Genomic DNA, 21,378 nt, shown 5'->3' on the forward strand with positions numbered 1-21,378 from the left:
ATAAAAAGGGATCCATTTGAATTTCAAATAAAACCAATGTAAGGCACAACTATTCAGGAATCTTTTATATTTTCAAAATATTTAGGAATATTTTAATTAGAAAAATAAAGGCAATGGGATTTCTATCAGATTCTAAAAGTACCCATGAATTAAATCACTCATATCCCCCACTTATAAAAAGCAAACCAAACCAAACCTTAAATCACATTGTTATTAAGCTTTCTTATAGTAAGGAATAAGACCAAGCTATGCTAAAGTACAAAAACCTGAAATTCTGAGCATGAAAATAATTTATTGATTAGACATCTGATTTGTTCAAGCGGTAGGCCTACTGAAGACAGAATTAACACAGCTCATGGAATAGAAAAAAGATTCCATCCAGCACCTGCATCATTTCATATTTCCTGGGGACAGATTATGCATTCTGTATCACAGCCTCACCCTAAAGCATCCACATGTGCTTGATGTTGATGAACTTGAATTGGATATAAGAAACTTCATGTTTGGCAAGTATCATTAATGATGTTACTTTCAGAAACAATTCTTAGGCACTAGAAATAGCACTGCCTGCAGTGAGTCTTTGAAAACCAAAGAAAAGAATACCATCAAATATAATCTTAAAAACAGGAAGGAAAATATATGCATTTTCGTGAATTAATTGTTTTACATATCAGGAAAAAATGTTGCAATGAGGTTTTCTTTCTAGGAGAATAAAAAAGTAACTTTTAATTGATAGGTGATTTTGTGTATGAAAAATCAGAGAAAAATAAAACCAATTTAACCTAAATGGAATTTAAAAAGAAATGCAGGACTAGTAATATGGAACAAGAGCTGCACTTCTTTGGCTAACTTATTAAAAACTGCTAATTAAACATTTTCAGTCAAATTTTATTAAAAAAAAGCAGCAGATCAACATTACAATTCAAGAATCTAATCTAAATATGCACTTGACAATGAAGCACATCTGAGTATGGAGTGAAAAAGGTTTTCCAAAAAAAACCATTAAATATATTATCTCCAAATACCCAAATTATAAACCACTCCTTGAAAGCCTTTTGTTAAATGGAATCATAAAGAACTGAAGATTTATTGCTGTGAAAACAAATCTGTAGTACAGTAGTATGAATCTTGGGTATTAAGCATAATCAGCTGAATCAAGTTAGGAAGGTGAAAATGTGGTAATGTGTGTGTGTGTATGTGTGTGTGTGACAGAGAGAGAGAGAGAGAGAGAGAGAGAGAGAGAGAGAGAGAGAGAGAAAGGGAGAGAGAGAGAATGAGAGTGAGAGAGAAAAGGGAGGGAGGGAGAGAAACAGACAGAAGACCAAGACTGTAAGCCAGTTGACCCAAGAACAACTGAGATATCTAACTTGTTCAGTTGAGACCAGGCATCATGTTAATTCTCCATTTTTTAGAAGGCAATTAAAAGTCATAATTCCAACAGCCCACAAATCAAATAAAAATATTGTAGAAAGAAATTAAAACTATGTTCAAAGAGCTTTTTCTCCCAGCTCATTTTCAGCACCCCAAGGAAAATAAAAGCATCCATGACTATCACAGATGAAAATAAAATGAACGTCATTGGAATCAGTTATTTTTTCCCCACTGAGGTATAAAATCTATATAGAAATTTGATACTATACTATAACTAATTGTACTTCTCATAGTTCTGTTTTAATTTTGTTTAAACCCTGTTTAGTATAGTTTTTTAATGTAAAAATGTTGTTTTCATGATTCTGTATCTGGTTTCAGTTCTTTTTCATTTGCTTTTATGTCAGTGTTTAATATACTGGCTACCAGTTCTAATNCAAAATTCACTAGAAGGGAGTGAGCCTTTATTGAGTACCTGCTACATGCTGTGCTTGCTATGGTTTGTCATTTACTTCTCAGTGACTCTCTTAGGCACTTAGAGACCTTTAAATAAATAAGGCTAGTTGGTCATGGTAACAGTGATCTCCCTACCCCACTGGGTTTGGGTGAATAAAGACTAGGCATGGTTTTTGTTTTTGTTTTTTTGTTTTCTTTTTTGCAGTACTGGGAATGAAACCCAGGGCCTTGCATGTGTTAGGCAAGTACTTTCCCACTGAGCTACATACCTAGCTGTCCCCCTTTTATTTTTTTATTTTGAGACAGGGTCTTACCAAGTTGCCCGGGCTGGCCTTGAACTTCTGCCTCAGCCTCCCAAGTTGCTGAGATTACTGCATGTGCTACCACACCTGGCTTAGGCAGAGTATTTTTTATTTCTTGGTACTGGGGATTGAACCCACGGGTGCTCAATCACTAAGCTACTTCCCTCGTCCTATTTTATTTTGAGACAGTCTTGTTAAGTTGCTTAGGGCCTAAGTTGATAAAGCTGGCTTCAAATTTGCTATCCTGCTTTAGCATCCCCAGTTGCTAGGATTACAGGTGTGTACCATCACATCCAGCTTCAACTATCATTTTGGTGATTACTAAATTTGTCTGCAGAAAAGATTTTTGGTGGGCAGTATAAATTATTTAAAAGACAACAGAGAAAATGTGCATACTTAAAGATGCATTAAGAGCTAAGTGGGAGAGAAAATCCATTTGGTTCAGTGGGGCACAATTGACCTGCAGGAAGATGACCTAATTCTAAGCCCTAATTCTGGCATAAGCTCCGTAACACTGTGAGAAACTTCTCTTTTTGTGAGTGTGCACTATGGTTTCCCTAAAAAAAGAAAGAAATGAAAGAAAGGAAGACCAGATTGGTTCCTAATTTAGGATCCTCCAACCTATTTCCAAACAGCAATTTCAAAGTTTTTTCATTTCCCTGTGATAGGGCTGTTCCTGTAAATTCTGTGATTCCAAATCTCAAGCTTTAGAAATTTAGGTCCTTTTGCGGAATTAAAGTTGTATGAACACTGGGATGGCTACGATTTGGTCCAAGCAATCTTAAGTCTGTGTTATATTCAATCCAAGAAAAGACTAGCCTTGTGGTTAAGGCAGGTGGTGTGGTACACAAGAACAACACAGGAACTTGGAGTTAGTTTGGTTCATAGCCTGGGTAACTTGGCCTTCCTCCTTTTTAAAATGTAGATTACATATTTTGAGCAGATTTTGTGAGGTTGAGACAACAAAGTTTATATAATATCTTACAAAGAAGGTACTTAACAAATGGCTGACAGATAAAGCTATGCATCTTCCTATCTACTCATTTACATTTTGTAATTGATATTATCTTGTTGATTTTTAGGATAATTTCAAAAAGGCAGGAAAGAGAGTTAACAGATACACAGTTAAAATGATCCAGACTCTGATAATGTACTCTGGTCACATTAAGGTCTTCAGAATAGTTGTGGCAGGCATAAACTTCAAGTTATTTTATAAGTTCAAATGACTTTAAGGAAAGGTGGAACATCAACAAACATATTTATTTGGTTCGATGACAATTTTAAAATAATTATTTTATCTGGAACATCTCATTTTTATGAAGTTTTTCTTTTGTACCGATGTCAAAACAAAATGTAATGATTATATAACAACTATTTTGGCTTCTTGTCATTCACTATTCTTGTGTTAAAACAAAGTGAGAACTGGCAAAAGATGGTATACATTTGCAGATGTCTCTATCCACACTGATTTAGGTTCAGTGACTTTTGAATTCCTATAAATGCATAAAAACAGAACCGAAAAAGAGTGGATGTTTTAATTTTTCACACAGATGCTGTGTAATTTATTGGCTGATAAGGTGGGCTTAGCAGTCAGACATTCCTGGAATGAATTTTGGATTTGTCAACTGAAGCATAACTTAATGTAACTCATCATCAAAACAACCTCTCTGACACTCAGTATTCTCACTATAAAAAGGGAGCAAAAATACTCACTTCATTGGATTTTTGTGAGGAAACAATGAGAAAATGTACACAAAGTGTTATCTAGTCCGGACTAAGAACCTGACAAATGGTACTTATTAGAAAACAATATCCTAGCTACACCCTGGGCAGCCATGAACACAATCTAGCAGCCCGACATACTAGACTGCTGAAGCTCTGCATGCACACTGTTGCCAAAGCAGTCACATAAACAATGCAGAACAAGAACAAATTCGGCAAAGCAGCAGGATACAAATTCAACATACAAAAATCAATAGCTTTTCTATACACCAATAATGAACCCAATGAAAAGAAGTCAGGAAAACAATTCCATACATGATAGCCTTAAACCAAAACAAGGGACTAAATCTAACAAGGAGGTGAAAGATCTCTACAACGAAAATTATAGAATACTGAAGAAAAAAATTAAAGAAGACATTAGAAGGTAGGAAGACCTCTATGTTCTTAGGCAAAATTAATACTATTTTTAAATGACTGTATTATTTTAAAAAAAGTGATTTATAGATTTAATAAAACTCCCACCAAAATACCAATGACAGGCTGGGATCATAGCTCAGTGGTAGAGCGCTTGTGCCTTACAGGGGTGAAGCACTGGGTTCAATGCTCAGCACTGCATATAAATAAATGAATAAAATAAATATCCATCAACAACTAAAAAAGAATTAAAAATAATAAAAAATATCAATGACAGGGCTGGGATTGTGGCTCAGTGGTAGAGCGCTTGCCTAGTGCGTGTGAGGCCCTGGGTTCGATCCTTAGCACCACATAAAAATAAATAAATAAAACAAAGGTATTGTGTCTAACTACAACTAAAAAAATAAATATCTTAAAAAATAAATCAATGACATTCTTCATAAAACTAGGAAAAAAGTCTTAAAATTCATATGGAAGAATAAAAGACCCAGAGTAGTCAAAACTATTCTAAGCAATAAGAACAAGGTGAAAGCATCACAATACTCAATCTCAAATAATAATATAGAGCTATAGGAACAAAAACACTATGGTATTACAAAAACAAAACAAAACAAAACAAAAAAACAACACCAGATATAAAGACCAATGGAATAGAAGACACAGAGACAAATCCACAACGATACAGTTATCTGATCTTTGAAAAAGGTTCCAAAACCATATATTTGATAAAAGAGAGCCTTTTTAACATAACAGCCTCTATCAATGTGTAAAAGAATGAACTAGATCCCTACCTATCACCCTGCACAAAAGTCAATTCAAAATGGACAAGAACTGGGAATTAGAAACTTCTCAATTGCTAAAAGAAAACATACGGGAAACATTTCAATATATAAATGCAGGCATCAACTTCCTTAATAAGACTCAGTAAATGATGAATAAATAAAGCTCAGTAAATAACAATAAGAATCTATAAGTGGAATGGCATCAAATTAAAATGCTTCTGCACAGCAAAGGAAAAAATTAAGAGCATGAAAAGAAGCCTATGAATGAGAGAAAATTTTTGCCAGTTACGTTTCTGATAGGGAATGAACTAAATACTCACTTCTCAAAAGAAGAAATGCAAATGGCCAACAAATATATGAAAAAATGTTCAATATCCTGAGTAATCAAGAAAATGCAAATTAAAACTACACTGAAATCTCATTTCATTTAGTTAGAGTGGCAATCGTCATCTATGTATGATATATCAAAGTGCATAAATGCATTCTACTGTCATGTGTAATTAATTAAAACAAAAAAATTCTTAAAAAGAGAATATAAATAATAGATGATGGTGAGAATGTGGGGATAAAGAAACACTTGTATAATGTTGGTAAGATTGTAAATTAGCATAACCACAATGGAGATTCCTCAAAACACTAGGAATGAAAACACGGGATGACCTAGCTATTCTGCTCTTTGGTATTTATCCAAAATAACTAAAACTAGCATACTATATTGATACAGGCACATCAGTGTTTGAGTCTTGTCTTTTTTTTGTGTGTGTGTGGTGTTGGGGATTGAACTCAGGACCTCACACATACTAGGCATAGCATGCTATACCACTGAGCCATATTCCCAGCCCTACCATCAATATTTATAGCAGTGCAATTCACAATAGCCAAGTTATAGAACCAGCCTAGGTGTCACCTACACATGAATGGATAAAGAATATGTGATATATACACAATGAAATTTTATTCAGCCATAAAGACTGCAATTATGTCATTTGCTGGTAAATAGATGGAATTAAAGAACATTATGCTAAGTGAAATAAGCCAAACTCACAAAGTCAAGGATTGAATATTTTCTCATATGCGAGAAGCTAGACAGAAAAAAGAAATAGAAAAAAAAAAAAAAGAGGGAGGGATCTCACAAAAATAGGAGAGAGACCAGTAGAATAGAGAAGGGAGGTTGAAGGGAGAAAAAAGGTGAGGGAAAGGGGAAGTATTGGGGAATAAAATGGAACAAATTATGTACATGTATGAATATGTCATAATGAACTCCACTATTATGTATAATATAATGTACTACAATTAAAAAAAAAAAAAAAAAAAAAACCTCAAACATTCCAAAACTCCCTGCAAAGCTTGTTCTACTGGCATTCTTCCTCAGGCCCATGGCCAATATTATTAAAAACAGAAAGAAATTTAAGTACAATAAAAATTTGGTTGGATAATTCTCTTTTTCAAATCCCAATTTCTAAAAATGTGCATTTCATTTATCTAGATTAACTCAAATAAACTTGAAACAAATTGGGTTACTGTTTGGTACTGATTATTTAACTGTTTAACAACAGTATAAAATTCTCATAATTCAGTTGAACAGCCCCCCAGAGACCTGGACTCTGGTGAAGAATCTTGTTCCAAATGAGGCTCTGGTAACTGACATCGGGTGAAGAGCTCTGTGGATAGTGACACTGTGAGCTTTGTCATCTCAGGACTCAACAGAAAACCCAGCTAATACTGAGTAGACTCCACACAGAGAAAGCTCAATTAAGGTAACTAGACAGGCAAGTGACAAATATCTACCTTTAATCTTTGAAGAGGATAAAAGTTATAATTAATTTTTACAAAAAGTCTACATATAAGCTAGAAAAAATAATTTGCCCACCTCCTGCCCTGATCCCTAGATATAATGGGGTTTCATGCCACACTGTAGTCTAGAAGGGACAACTGTAAGTAGTCAAAGCAAAAGAGGATGGTGTTACATTATGAAATTTATGTAATATATAATATAAACAAGATTTAAAGATATATAAATATAGAAATTTAATTAAAGACACCATGGTATTATATAAAAAATCCTAGACCAAAAATCAAGAATCCCAGGTTTGAGATCTAGTTTATACCATTACCTGTTCTGTGACCTTGGGCAACTGAGTTCCATTCTGGGCTTCAGTTTCTACTCACACAAAACAGTGTCCTGGATTTTATTTCTAGGGTTCCTTTGAAATCCAAGATTTCATTATTTTGAGTTTACATTTATAAATTACTGATATAAATATTTTGTTCTCTCTCTAGTTTGTTATGTTTTCAACAGCTAGAAGCAGGATAATTCTGATGGATTGTTCCCCTCTAGAGCTCCCTAGTACAGTCAGCTCAGGCTGCTGGAGGTGGACCAGTACTGCAGCTTGACTTCTCCTTCTGTCCAATTTTGCCTTCTCCCTTTCCTTTTCACAGGTATTGATTCAAAAAGTGACCTCTAATAAACATCTGAATACTAAATTTTATTTTACAGACTGCTTCTGGGAGAAACTAGCCTATGACATTGAATTTTTAATCTCAGGAAAAAAACTCTGCAAAGTGATTCATAAGTTTTAAAACTTTACACTCAACAACCAGTTCTTTGTAAATACCCCATCTCAGCCTCTTATATTTCTAAGCAAATATTTACTTTTCAAATACCTGTTGTGGTAGACTGTGTAGGATAGCTAGACAACAGTCATTCCCAATCTTTGTCACTTGGCAATCTCATACTATAAAGACTAGAAAACCAAATGCTTTGTTTTCTGTTCTTCCTTGTCACTGAGCTGGGGGTCACTATGGGATAAAGTTCTGGCCCAAAAGAAATAAGCAGAGTTTGCTAAGAGGGTTGCAAAAAAAGCTTTTGCTTTCCTGAGTAAGAGCGACATATGTGGTAGCGAAACACTTCCTCTTCCCTTCTCTTTCTACTTTGAGTTGAGATGTGACAATAAGAGCTTCAGAAACCATCTTCTGGCCATATAGAAAGTTGATAATACTATAGTTATGCTATCCCCGACACCAATGTCCCATTGAATCTATACCCGAAACCACTGACCTCCAGATTTACATAAGAAAAATAAATGTCTATTTATTTAAGCTACTATAAGTAGTTTTCATATTGCCTAATTAACACACTGTAATTTTTCAGTGAACTTAAAAGTGGGAGGTTTTTCAGACTAGTGGGATTCTACATCATATATAATCAGAGAATGAGAAATTATACTCCGCTATATATGATGTATCAAAGTATACTCTACTGTCATGTATAACTAATTAAAAGAAAAAAAATTTAATTAAGTTCTCCAATGATTAAAAAAAAAAGTTTTGGTTGTCACAATGACTGTGCCACTGGCACTTTCTGCCTCATGCCAGAGATACTCTATATCCTTCAATGCATGGGGCAGGCACAGCCAAAAGAGCAGTAGCATGCACCAAACATCATTCCAGAAGAGACTATTCAGGCCATTTCCAATGGCCATATTAACCATATTAGTTGATATTAGTCATTGTAGCTATGAAGAATATAAACATACTCAATGACAGTGACAGTCTAATTATTTTATTCCTATAGGCTACTGGATAGGTAACTTACCACTGGGTCATACTCCCAGAGCTGGTTGCCTTTTAGGTGATGGCACTTGAGCATGGTAACTGGGCCATTAAGTTTGGAAACATCTAAGCAAAGATCATCTGTTCTAATTTCTTTATTGGCAGTATAAGAGAAAACCTGGAAAACAAAATGGAAACATGTAAGCTTTAATAACAAAAAAAAAAATTAGCCAGTATTTCATATACTCAATAACCTAGGAGGGAAAAAATATTCTAAGATACACAATTCTTCATTTTATTGAATTAATAGAGACTTAAATGACTCATAAAAGCTACCACCAGGTTTATACAGAAAAAAGTAAAAATGGCCTTAGTTCTCTGCATACACTAAGTGTGCTGTCAGGAAGTATAATTTCACTAGAAAGCACAAAATAAATTTTGTGTTCAGCAATGTTAATATAGTTCTCACAAAGGGCCTGTTACAGGAAAATATTTCCTGAATGATGTCACAGATAAAAAGGGCAAAGTAAAAACAGACTTAAAAAAATTCTCCTTTTTATAAGTTAATATTAAGATACTCACCTGATTGCCTCCCATACCATGACAATTAAAAATTCCAACTTTTTCATTCTCTTTTCTAGCCATGTTATCTAGACACTGATTTGTTTCCACATTTCGTATCTATGGGACAACAATGAAAATATCAGAAGTTAGAAGTTAGACAGATAAACACACATACACTAAAAAATCAATTTAAGTTTTCCCCATACTACCATGAAATGACACTGGATTCCCCATATAAAGGTGGTAGGTTGGAGTGGTTTGTGGAGAGGATCAGTAACTGGCTACCTAAAATTCTTTGGTCTAAAAAGAAATATATATAATTTCTGTGTTTAAGAGGGAAAATCCTTTAAATTCTTTTTCCTTCATTCTTCTAATGTTCTCTAGAATTTGTATTTAGTCTAATAAAGTCTTCTCTAGCTAACCAATGTAACAACTCCCTAAGGACACAAATAATAATCAAGACAAGCATATTATATTACTTTTGGTAACTACTCTGATGACTTTTCTGGATACTTAAGATGAGCATTTTCTAGTCAAAGACCTTGGAAATTGGCTTATTTTGGAAGCCTAGGCATGGTATAGTATAATACAAACTTTACTCTTTCATTAGACATTTATCAATTACACAAAAGGAATTTAAATCAGTCATCAGACTTGTGAGAAATATTTTGAGCAATGCCCCTTGACACTTTGCTTTCTTTAAATCACTGCAGCTTCAAAGCACTTGATAAATTAACAGACACCTGAAAGTCCTAAATCTATTACCCTGCATGGTATTGTTAGCAGGTATGCCAGGGGGAGAGGTGTGATAGACTACATTTGTCATGTTATGTAGACAGAAAAATCTAATTTTGTGTGATGAAGTAGGGTTAAAGTTAAAAGCACAAATATGTCATTTACTTTTATAAGCAAATATATGGTTTACATATTATTCCAATATTTTAATAAGGCACTAAGAAGGCCAGATACATAAAAGTACAACTATTATTCCCAGGCAGCCAGGAATAAGAATTGAGGCTCTGGCACAGGAGACCCAGATTTAAATCCAAGTGGCCCAAACTTTTTAAAATCAGTAATGGCAATCAGGGTTAGCAGAGGGATGGGGGTGGGAGGACAGGGCACTCCACACATGGCAGTTATCTGTGTGTGGAAATGAGTGCAGTGCTATTTTCATGTTTAATTCAGATTTGTTTTAAGTTTTATACTTACATTGGATTTAAAAAAAATGTGGTGTTGGGGAGGCAACCCAGGGCCTCATCCATGCTAGGCAGCCCAGCACCCTACAATTTTTCTTGTGTAGTTATGCTTTCCACATCTTCTTTGATGACCTTATTTAGAAGCATGCTGTTAAACATCCAGGCATGTAAGGATTTTCCAGAGAGCCATCTGATCAGCTGTGGTTAGGAACCTGTGCCCTAGGACTGCAGTACTTTCAGGATATTGAGAGTGGTCCAGCTCAGAATGCAGCCTGTCTTGCTGCATATGCCCACAGGCACACCTGAGAAGGGCATGTGTCCTGCTGTGCTGAGTGCTGAAGCCCCTGGGTGTCACCTGGATCTGGCTAGTCTGCAGCTTTCTCCCCAACATCTGTACCATATTTCTTCTCCTGCCATTTGTTCCACCTGTCTCTGGAAAGGAGGCACAGAGCTCCTCAGAGCTATGGATCTGCCTGCTCCTCCTCTTGGGCTCTTGGTTTGGGATTGGATTTGATTCTCCACCCTGGAGTTTAGTCCTACTTTGTACATTTGTTCTCTATTCCTCTGTGATCCTTCTCTGACTTTTTCTTTTTTGTGGTCTGGGATGGAACCCAGGACTTTGGCCAAGCTACATAAGTGCTCTGTCACTAAGCCCTAGCTCCAGCCCTGGCCCTGTTCTGGCTTTTGCATATTGCTTAGTATTCCAGTTTATCATTTATTTAGCTTGGAGTTTTGCATCTCTGGGTCCCCTTTCTCCTGCTGAAGCACAGTTCTCAGTGGGGGCAGGGGTGTTCAAGCCCCCCTTTCCCATCCAGGGGGGCTTGGCAATACCTAGAGACACATATGCCTTTAAGAAGTAGGGAGGGGGCAAGACCAGCAGCACCTTCCAGGTGGGGGCCAGGCACATTGCTTGAATCCTTTGGTGCACAGGATGGCCTCTACCACACAAAATGGCCTGGTCCCCAAAATACAACAGTGCTAAAGTCAGGAAATGATGCCAGAATTACATTAGACAGTGGTTTTTAAAAGTGAATTATTATTATTATTATTTTGGTCATGGGGAGTGAACCTAGGTGCACTCAACCACTGAGCCACATCCATGGCCCTTTCTTAAATCTTATTTTGAGAAAGGGTCCCATTATGTTGCTCAGGCTGGCCTTGAACTTGTGATCCTCTTGACTTGGCCTCCCAAGTATCTGGGATTTCAGGAGTGTGGCACCACATCTGCATGGTTCATACAAGGAATGGAGAGACTTCAACATCAACAAGGGAGTGCAGCATCAGGGATGGGGACAGGCCAGCAACACACACAAGGAAGGTCAGTCCTCATGCAAGTGGGAAGTGGGACACAAACACCAAGGGCAGGTGGGCAGTGAAACTGCCTATGGAGGCCCAAGTGGAAGAGGCTGACAAGTGGGTGCTGTGTGCTCCCCACGCCCCCAGGGTCAGCTGGCTCATCCCTGTAGCAGGTAAGGGCTGTGAGGAGGCTACACTAAGGATGTTGAGGCTCTCACCTGGCATGTGCTTGGCATGTCCTTTTAGCAACCTGGCATCACCAGAGCCTTACTGTGGGAGGGCCTCCTGGCAGAGCCACAGGGACATGCACTGACACACCTGTCCAGATCAGCTTCCTTGTTTGTCCAGACAGTTTGACAGGTGTGACAGCCACCATGTGCCCTAGTTTCCCCATCTCCTAAGAGGGGCAGATGTCCCTACATCACAGGGTCACCATGAAAATTACCCAGAGGGACAAAGCATGTCTAGAATCATAGAAAGCTGTCTGGTTTAGCAGGGCACTGAAGCTCTGTCATCATGCAAAGAGGGTCTTCAGGGCCACCTACTGACAGTGCAGGGTGGGTGCAGGTGGGTGCTGGACCATTGTGGTAAGTGCCCTGCCTCCTCCCTTGTCCTGAGAAAGGTCCCTGCAGCTCCTTGTTCTCACCTTGCACCCTGCAAGGTGAGTGGAATCAGCTCTGCTCCAGCCCTGGGGTCAGCCTTTGTGGGCTCCTTCAATCACTGACTTCTACCTCACGGCCACAGCAGATTGGAGGCCAGGCTGGAGAGCCTGTCAGAGCCAATGAGGTTTTTGGGGAAAGCTTTACCTCTGTTCTGAAGGAGCACCATTTGTCCATTGAATGAAGCAGTGAGGCACAGAACTGTGGATGCCATTATGTGACCAAGGGGTGGGATGGTCCGGAGTACGAGAGACAGTGGTCAGGAGGGTAAGGAGGCAGTCATGCAGACAGAGCTGCATTTGGACTTCAGGGCTACCATGTGGGTGCCTAAATTGAGCCTTGCCTACAGCCTTGGAATTTATCTGTGATGTGAGCAATAAATTCCACTTAANGGGGGGGGGGGGGGGGGGTGATGACTAACAACCCTATAGTGAGGTTATGTAAGACACTGCATCAAAGTATCTACTTCAGAGTCCAGTACAGCTTGATTCAGAAACAGCAAGAATCTGCAATGTTACATTATCACTAGTCACCAACATGTGGCTATTCACTTTATTCAAAACAGATTTTTCAACTTTTTAATATTAATAGTTCCTCATCCCAATATTTTAATATGCTCCCATCCCACCTTGAGAATTGCTACCTGAAACATACCTCATTATCATTCCTCAAAAAACTTTCCCTATTCTCCTGATTATCACTAATCTTACAACTTGTCCAATATTCAAGTTGGAAATCCCAAGGTCTTTTTTTGTTTCTGAGTGCAATATATCACATTAGTGTGTGGTAATTCTTTTACTACAAGATTCATATACATACAAGCGTATATGGATGTGGATACACACACACACACACACACACACACACATTTTGGTACTGGGGATTGAATACTCTGTTGCTTAGCCACATCCCTGACCCTTTTTATTTTTCATTTTGAGACTGGGTCTTGCTAAGTTGCTGAGAATACAGGGATTGCCACTATGACTGGCCAATTCATATCATCTTTTAAATCTATTATTTAAATTCAGGAACCCATTACTTAATAAAAAATAATAGGTTTTATAATTAAACACAGATTTGCATAGAGCAAATATTCCTATACCACAGTTGGAGATCAATTAATACTTGATGATGATGGCTACCTTACTTGAAAAAGAATTCAAGTTATGACAAGATGATGTATTCATACAAATCAATTATTCCTTATAGTTTTGATTAAAATATCAAACTCTCCAATTCTTTGATTTTCTTATTTTTTTTTCTTCCAAACACAGATGCAAAAGTTGCTGAAGAATGGGGATACATACGACAAGAATGATTATTAGAGTAGAACCAATGTTATCCCTGGCTTCTCAACGAACAAAATAGCTATTTTGTTAAATAATTGACTAATCTTACAACTAACTTGTCCAATATGTATCAATTCAATATTTATTATCCAATATTTACAATTCTTTAATCAAACTTAAAACACATTTTTTTAAAAAAAATGCAATACTCCCCCAAAACATAAAAAGGCTTCTTATCACTTTTTAAGTATTTTATAATAAATTAACTTTGGCCATTTTGCTTTTTATAAGTGATATGCTGCTAATAAATGATAGCAAATAAATTGTGCTTAACTCTGCTAGGCACTGTTCTATGAGATCTGTATAAGAGCTTACATCATAGATATAGTATTCATGACTAATTTTGGGTTGTTGTCTGAAATTAGAGCTTGATCTCTAACCCTTGGGGTTACTACTGACTACTAGATGCAGAAAGTGAAGTTTCTACAAGAACTGGATGCTTCCCATCAGATGTTAAAAGTAAGGGAAAAATAGCCAATATCAGTAAAATGTGGCAGTGAGTCCCAGGTGAGATGGGAAGTCAGAGACCCAGTGTTAGGCCCTCTGGTAGGGTCTGGTGACAAATCTCCAAAAGGCAGGGAAAGTGAAGAGATGTCCTGCAGATTAGGTTTCTGGAAGAGGGCAGTTAATGAAGTTTTAATCTTGAGTGGCTTTAATATTAGCAGGAAGAGAGGTGTGTTTGCCTCAACAAATTCATAGCATCTTTGTTGCTGGAAGGGTACGTCTGCTTGCCCCAGGTGGGTTGCTTTATACACTGGTTGGCTAGATGATGCAATTTTGGGGGAATATCCTTCTTCTTGTAAAACTGTATGTGGATTACCTCACCTATTGGGTGTTTTCTCAAGAATATACTAAAAATCAGGATGACTCATGGGTCAGGTTTTTGTTTTGTTTTTTGTGTGTGGTGCTTAGGATTGAATCCAGGGCCTTATGCATGCGAGGCAAGCACTCTGCCAACTGAGCTATATCCCCAGATTTTGAGGGTCAGTTTAGGAAACAATTTTATTAGGATCCTAGGAGGGAAAGGATCACCTAGTAGAATTAATTATCTGGTGGGAGTTAAATATGAAGAGCTTCTGGAGAAGAGAAAAATTAGGAACATTTTCTAAGGATGTTGAATTAGATGCTCAAAAGTTGTAATTCCATATAGCTTTAAGAATACGTAAATAATTGTTAGCTTTCTAGTGAGACATGGAGGGTAAAAATGACGGCAACACCTCAATGTTTACTTTGCAATGGACATAGGTACTAGGGTTGGCTATTCAACACCTGACGCTTTAAAGAATATTTGAGGGCTGGGGTTGTAGCTCAGTGGTAGAATGCTTGCCTTGCATACGTGAGGCCCTGGGTTCGATCCTCAACACTACATAAAAAAAAAATAAATGAATAAAAATAAAGATATTGTGTCCATCTACAACTAAAAAAAAAAAAAAGAATATCTGAAACAAGAATGTTAGAAAAATATAGAATGCTATCAAACATATAGGCATGTTATTAGGGAGAAGAAAAATATGTGCAAGAATGTAAGACTAGCTAATGTAAGTATATTCTAGGCAAATGCCTCCTTTGTTGGACTTAAAAAAAAAAAAGTACAAATCTTCTGAAAAGTTAGGCAGTATACTGCATTTCAATACAAAGAACGAAGAGGCTAACTTCTTTTTGGTTTTCCCCAGTCATTCAAGGTTTTATCCCACCTTCTGGTATACATACAGTGCAAGGCTAACTTTTCAGGGGTCTTACAATGCTATTAATTCTTTTTAGTTTGTTTACTTTCCAAATCACACCTTGATGACTATCATAGAGTATGTTTCCTTGTTTGGTAACATACTAATAGCAACTAACATTCTACATCATTAGGAATCCTTGAACTAAAAAGCTGATTTGATATGGGAAAAGAAGGGAACTCTTTCTGGTTGAAGTGGAAATTCCTGAGCATCCATATGGTCCTGATGCTCTCCTTAACCTAGTATGAAGATAACTACTGACAGGATGGCTTCGGAATTTGACATAGTACATCACACAGAGGTGTTTCAGGATAACTCAAAGTTATTTAGGAGTAAGGAGTGTCATAGAGAGTATATGTTAACTCTGATTTTTTTAAAACCAGGGAGTTTGACAAGCCAGATAAGAGCATCACAACTTAGGACCCAGGCAGGGAGAAATATGTGAAATGACAAGGTAGCAGTGTAGATACAGACAGATGGATGACCTCCTGTGCTGGCTGGCTGTGTTAATGACTCCACATTATCCAACAAAACTTTCTGTAATGATGTCAATGTCTACATTTGTGCTCTTCAATATTGTAGCCATGAATGGCATATGTTCATTGAGTACTTTAAATGTGGCTAGTGTGACTGCTTAGCTAAGTTTTAAATTTTATCTTAGCTAATTTAAATTTAATGGCTATGCACTGGATGTGCAGGTTTAAATAATGACACAGAGGAAACCTTCCCTCAAATGGTGGACAACATGCTAATAAATCCAATTCATCACATCATTGACTACTCTGAAAATCATGTGGAAAGTGCTCAAGTTTGGTTTGTACTTTCTGAACAGTCCTAGGGGAACCTAAATGATTTCACAAGGCTAATTTTTTTTTTCCTCCCCAGGTGCTTGGGATCAAACCCATGACCTGCCCATGATAGGCAGATGCTGTACTATTGAGCTATGCCCCAGCCTATGGTTCATCCTAAACAATTTATTTATGGCTGAATAATATATCTTTACTTATGTAGTCAGACATGCCACTGAGCCAAGCCAAAACCATTTTAGGTACCACATTCAGATTGTAAAAACGTCATAAAATGTTAGAAACAGGAACTCTTCTACTTGAATTGGCAATATAAGACTTATACTGGCCAGAGGCAATATCCACACTTTCAAGGTATCTGTAAGGTGAGAGCTCAGGATGTGAACACATGCAGACCCTGGCCTCATCAAGACATTACCATTACTAGCTATGATACCTTGCAGGTAGTTATTGACTCTAATACAGGAGTGCCCAAAATCTTGATCTGAGGACACTATCTTGCAAGGTGTTGACACATGTGCTACTAAAAGATGGTTTCTGTGATCAAATATGCTTCGGAAATAGTAGGCTAAACAGATTTAAATAGGATTCTTTATTGAAGGACTTCTCACAGCCCTCTAATATACTGGGACACTTGATGGAGATGGGAAATAGTGGTACAGAAAGACAGAAGAAAGACATGAAACCTCTAACACTTCCCAAACATTTATGGTCACAAAATCTACACCTCTGTTCCCCCAGTATCTTGTCTTTCCAGTCAAGAATCGTGAGGGTCATCAGGCATCAGTATTTGATTTTCTCACCATTTAAACAAGGACAAAAATCTTTTAGATTTGTTGAGAGCTCTAAGTAAAATACTAGAGAAGGCCTAGCAGAGACTCATACACAATGACTTGTTTTTCTTTCTTCACCCACAGATCCAGTAACTCTTTAACTGCACTTCTAAAGCACCAACAGGTGTATACAAACACGGTTACACTAATACATTATTTTTTACTTTAAGAGTTGAAATAATTGTGAATGTACTCATTCCTGGGAAGCCAAGCAAGAAGTCAGACCTTTTGTCTCTTAGTCTCCGCTACAGTCTCCTTCAGACTCTTGGTACCTCCATTAGGGTGGAAAACATAAAAATGTTGTCAAAGCATGTTTGGAACCTAGTATTGTGGAATCTGGATTCACTCATTCACTCTTATCCACAAGTAAAATTCTAGTTGGATCAGAGAAAGAATATGGTGTTAATGGTTAAGAGTATAGGCTCTCTTGGGGCTAGGGTTGTGGTTCAGTGGTAAAGCATTCGTCTACCACGTGCAAGACACTGAGCACCACATAAAAATAAATAAATAAAATAAAAGTATTGTGTTCAACTACAACTAAAAGAATATTAAAAAAAAAAAAAAAAGAGTACAGGCTTTAAGTCAGACAACCTACATTCAACTCCTCTTTTCCATTTTGTGATTGTGACCTTAGCTATGCTGTTTAAATCTTTTATTTGTGTCTCAATTTGCTTATCTGTGAACTGGGGATAATAGCATCTATCACATAGTATTTAGGTGAGAATAAATGAATATTACCAAAGCATTTATCCTGGTGCTTAACATGAAGTATATTCTTATAGATGTTAGAATTACATGTCTGCCTGAAAAGGCAACTACTCAGTCCTAAGACTGACTAAACCTGTAAAGGTCTGGATTATTTGCTTTTTGTGGCCGGTTAGAATGTTCAACACCTGGATTGAGGGAGAGTATGGTGAAACCTAGTAAATCATGCTATGTATGAACATATTACAATAAGTCTTGGTTATACATATGATTATAATGTACAAATAATGATGATGATGATGATGATGATGATGATGATGATGGAAGCGAGATTAGCATAAGAGAGCAGTAGAGTATATTGGGGAGGGGAGTGTGAGAAGGAGAGGGAAAAGAAAGGTACTAGAGAATGAGACTGATCAAATACATGTATAAATACATGTATGTGTGAAAATGGCATAATGAATCCTATTATTATGTATAATTATAATGCACCAATAAAAGTAAGCTTAAAAAAAGAATATTCATTTCCTGGATTAACAACTATTAGATACCATGAAGAAGCATGTTTATTTGACTCCAAGTCCTACAGAAGCTAAGGAAGTCAGACCTGGTTGTAGACATTTTAAATTTGATTACCATAGTCATATTTTATATTTCCTGATTTCTCCCTCTGCTCTAAAATTCTGATTTCAGATTTTCCTGGGCCCTTGAAGCATGACAAAAGAAAAACAAATTCCAGTCACTGTCAAAGGAAGGCTCACATGGGCAAAGGTTTGATCATAATCTTAATATCCCTATCTGCACTTTGATGGGTGCTAGATAACAACACTGTCCCAGAAATCAGATCTTTAAACTAGAGGATATAACTGGTATTAAAGGCCTATTAGGCCAAGTTAATGACCCAATAACAATAAGGCCATATATGGTAATATCTGTGACTTTACCAAGGAAGACAGCTGGCAAGTGGTAGCTAAGAGACCAGCTTGCCTTGGCTGGTCTCTTATTATTAAGGGTTAGACTAGTGTTTCTGAAATACGCCTATACTTCAGACCAGCCAATAATGCTTCGGCACTCTCCAAAACTGGATCAGTTCAAAGGAAAAAACCTAACTCCTCATTTCCTATTCTAAAGGCAAGTTGCAGGAGTGACTGCTGTAAATCCTTCATGGCACATCAGTCACCTTGGGCCTTTATTGACTGGAGGTGGCAGAGAAACCAAGACTCTTTAATGAGACCTCAGTGAGAATCATCAGAAGCTCAAGAAACTCAATAAAACTGCTCCCTTGTTTGAGGATGGATTCCTTAAGTCACAATAAAGTTCAGAGGCAGCTCAAGTCAACCCTGTAGTAGCCTCAATAACTACTAAGGATAAACATGGGAGGCAGTGCCTGCTCTAGCTCTAGAGAAAACACTACTAAGCCAAATGGTTTCACTAACCATTTGGCTCCACTTCTGTTTTCTACTTCTTTTCCCATATCCTACATTTCTGGTCCACATTTTTCCTACTTTACTCAAGTCCCTACATCACCAACACCTACTGTCACTCTCAGCCAGTAAGCTTTCATCTAACCAAAGAAGCAAGTCATTAGAAGAGAACTTCACACTTCCACCTCCAAACCTATATCTGATCTGCACATGTCCCTGTCCTGTCTACTTTCCTTTCTATTCCAAGGGATGAAATGCCTTCTTCCCACATCCTTAATTAATAACCTCCTCTTGTACATTCATCTTCCAACTACATAAATACCTAACACCTTTGACTATTGGCTCTTCCTAGTTTAAAAAAAAAAAACACAAAACACACAGAAGTTACCATCTTAGCCAGTTTCAAGTACACTGTTCAGCAGTGTTAAGTATATTTACATTGTTGTGAAACAGATCTCTGTTCACGTCTCCTTCTTGCAAATCTAAAACTTTATACCCATTACACTTCTTCTTTTCCACATCCCTTCAGCCCATGGTAGCCAGCGTCATACTTTCTGTTTCTATGAATTTGGCTACTCTAGGTACCTCACCCATGTAAGCAGAATTATGTTATTTATCGTTTTTTGTCACTGGTTTATTTCACTTAAGCATAATATCTTCAAGGTTCATCTATGTTGTAGTACATGTCAGAATTTCCTTCCTTATTAAAGGCTGAATAATATTCCATTATATGCAGCTACCACATTTTGTTTATCCATTCATCTATTGATGGACATCTGGGTTGCTCCCACCTCTTAGCTATGAATGGTGCTGCTATGAACATGGATATACAAATACCTCTCTGAAACCCTCTTTGGATATATAGTATAGTCAGAGATGGGACTGCTGTATCATATGGTAGCTGTATATATTTTTGAAATATTTTTGGCACTGGGGATCAAACCCAGGGGTGCTTTATCACTGAGCTATACCACCAATCCTTTTTGTTTTTTGAGACAAGGTCTCACTAAGTTGATTAGGGCCTTGCTAAGTTGAAGCTGACCTTGAACTAATTATCTTCCTGTCTCAGCCTCTCCAGCCATTGGGATTACGATGTGCACCACCACAACCAGAGTTAACTGTATTTTTAAATTTCTTTTCTTTTTTTTTTTGCAGTGCTAGGGACCAAACCCAGGGTCTCACACATATTAAAGTTAAGAGCTCTACCACAGAGCCACATTCCTAGCCCTCTATTTTTTATTTTTTGAGAAACCTCCATAGCATTTTCCAGATCAGCTGTAGCATTTTACACTACCACCAAAAGTGCACAAGGTTCAGATTTTTCCACACCTTTCCCACACGTGCTACTGTCATTTTTTTTTTTTTTTTGACACAAGTCAGACTAATGGTTGTAAAGCTGGTCCTTCTTTTGTATGTTCCAATTTTCTCTTTTGTGCCTAACTCATATAGCCCAGTTTTATCTAAAAATAAAAAAATAAAAAACTCTTTCCTTAACTACATATCCTCTTCTAGCTAACACCCATTTTTCTGTTCTTCTTTACAATAAAATTCCTTGCAAGACTGTTAAACATTCATGATCTACAGTTCTCCCATTCTCTCCTGACAATCTCCATGGAAACTCTTGACACTACTTACAGCATATCCTTGGCCAAATCAGATCTCAGTACTCATATTGCTTGTTTTCTCTGTAGTATTCAAAACAATTGATTATTTCTTCTTTCTTGAGGCAAATACTTTACATAGTCTCTGAGACACCATTCTCTCAGTTCTCCCTCTATTTCACTGTCTAGTTCTCGAAAAATTTTTGTGATTCTTTCTTATCTCCATGGTTTCTCAACTGTGAAGTTCCCTTGGCTTTGTCCTCAGTCTTCTCTCTCCACATGTATTTGCTCCTCCCAAGGTAACCTCATGTAGTTTTGTGAATAAAAATCATATATATGCTGATGACCCTTACATTTAGATCTCCAGTGCCAACCTCTTCCCCAAACTACAGATTTTTAAATGTCACTACCTAATCAACATCTTCCCTTGGATCTCAAATTTAATGTGCTCCAAACTGCTCTGCTGAATCCATTCAGAGGCTCCTCTTTCTACAGACATTTTCGTCTCAGTAATGCCAACTCTACCAGTACTGGTATTTCAAGTCAAAACCTTAATATAATCCTCGACCATTCTTTTCCTTCCACTAATATATTGTTTGACTCTTGCTCCCACATATTTATGCTC

At 37.2% G+C, this 21,378-nt stretch overlaps 1 protein-coding gene across 1 annotated transcript in view; it reads right to left on the reverse strand.

Annotated features, from left to right (window-relative positions):
- Positions 1-21,378, reverse strand: part of Galnt1 (polypeptide N-acetylgalactosaminyltransferase 1) — a 107,828-nt gene that overhangs the window by 16,703 nt on the left and 69,747 nt on the right. Inside the window, exons 11-12 of the mRNA XM_015482433.2 lie at positions 9,179-9,277; positions 8,640-8,774 (exon numbers count right to left, since the gene is read on the reverse strand). Of these exons, the coding sequence (XP_015337919.2) occupies positions 8,640-8,774; positions 9,179-9,277 (234 nt within the window). The remainder of the gene's footprint in view (positions 1-8,639; positions 8,775-9,178; positions 9,278-21,378) is intronic.

The sequence above is a fragment of the Marmota marmota genome, unplaced genomic scaffold (assembly GCF_001458135.2).
Source record: "Marmota marmota marmota unplaced genomic scaffold, marMar, whole genome shotgun sequence".
Lineage (NCBI taxonomy): Eukaryota > Metazoa > Chordata > Mammalia > Rodentia > Sciuridae > Marmota > Marmota marmota.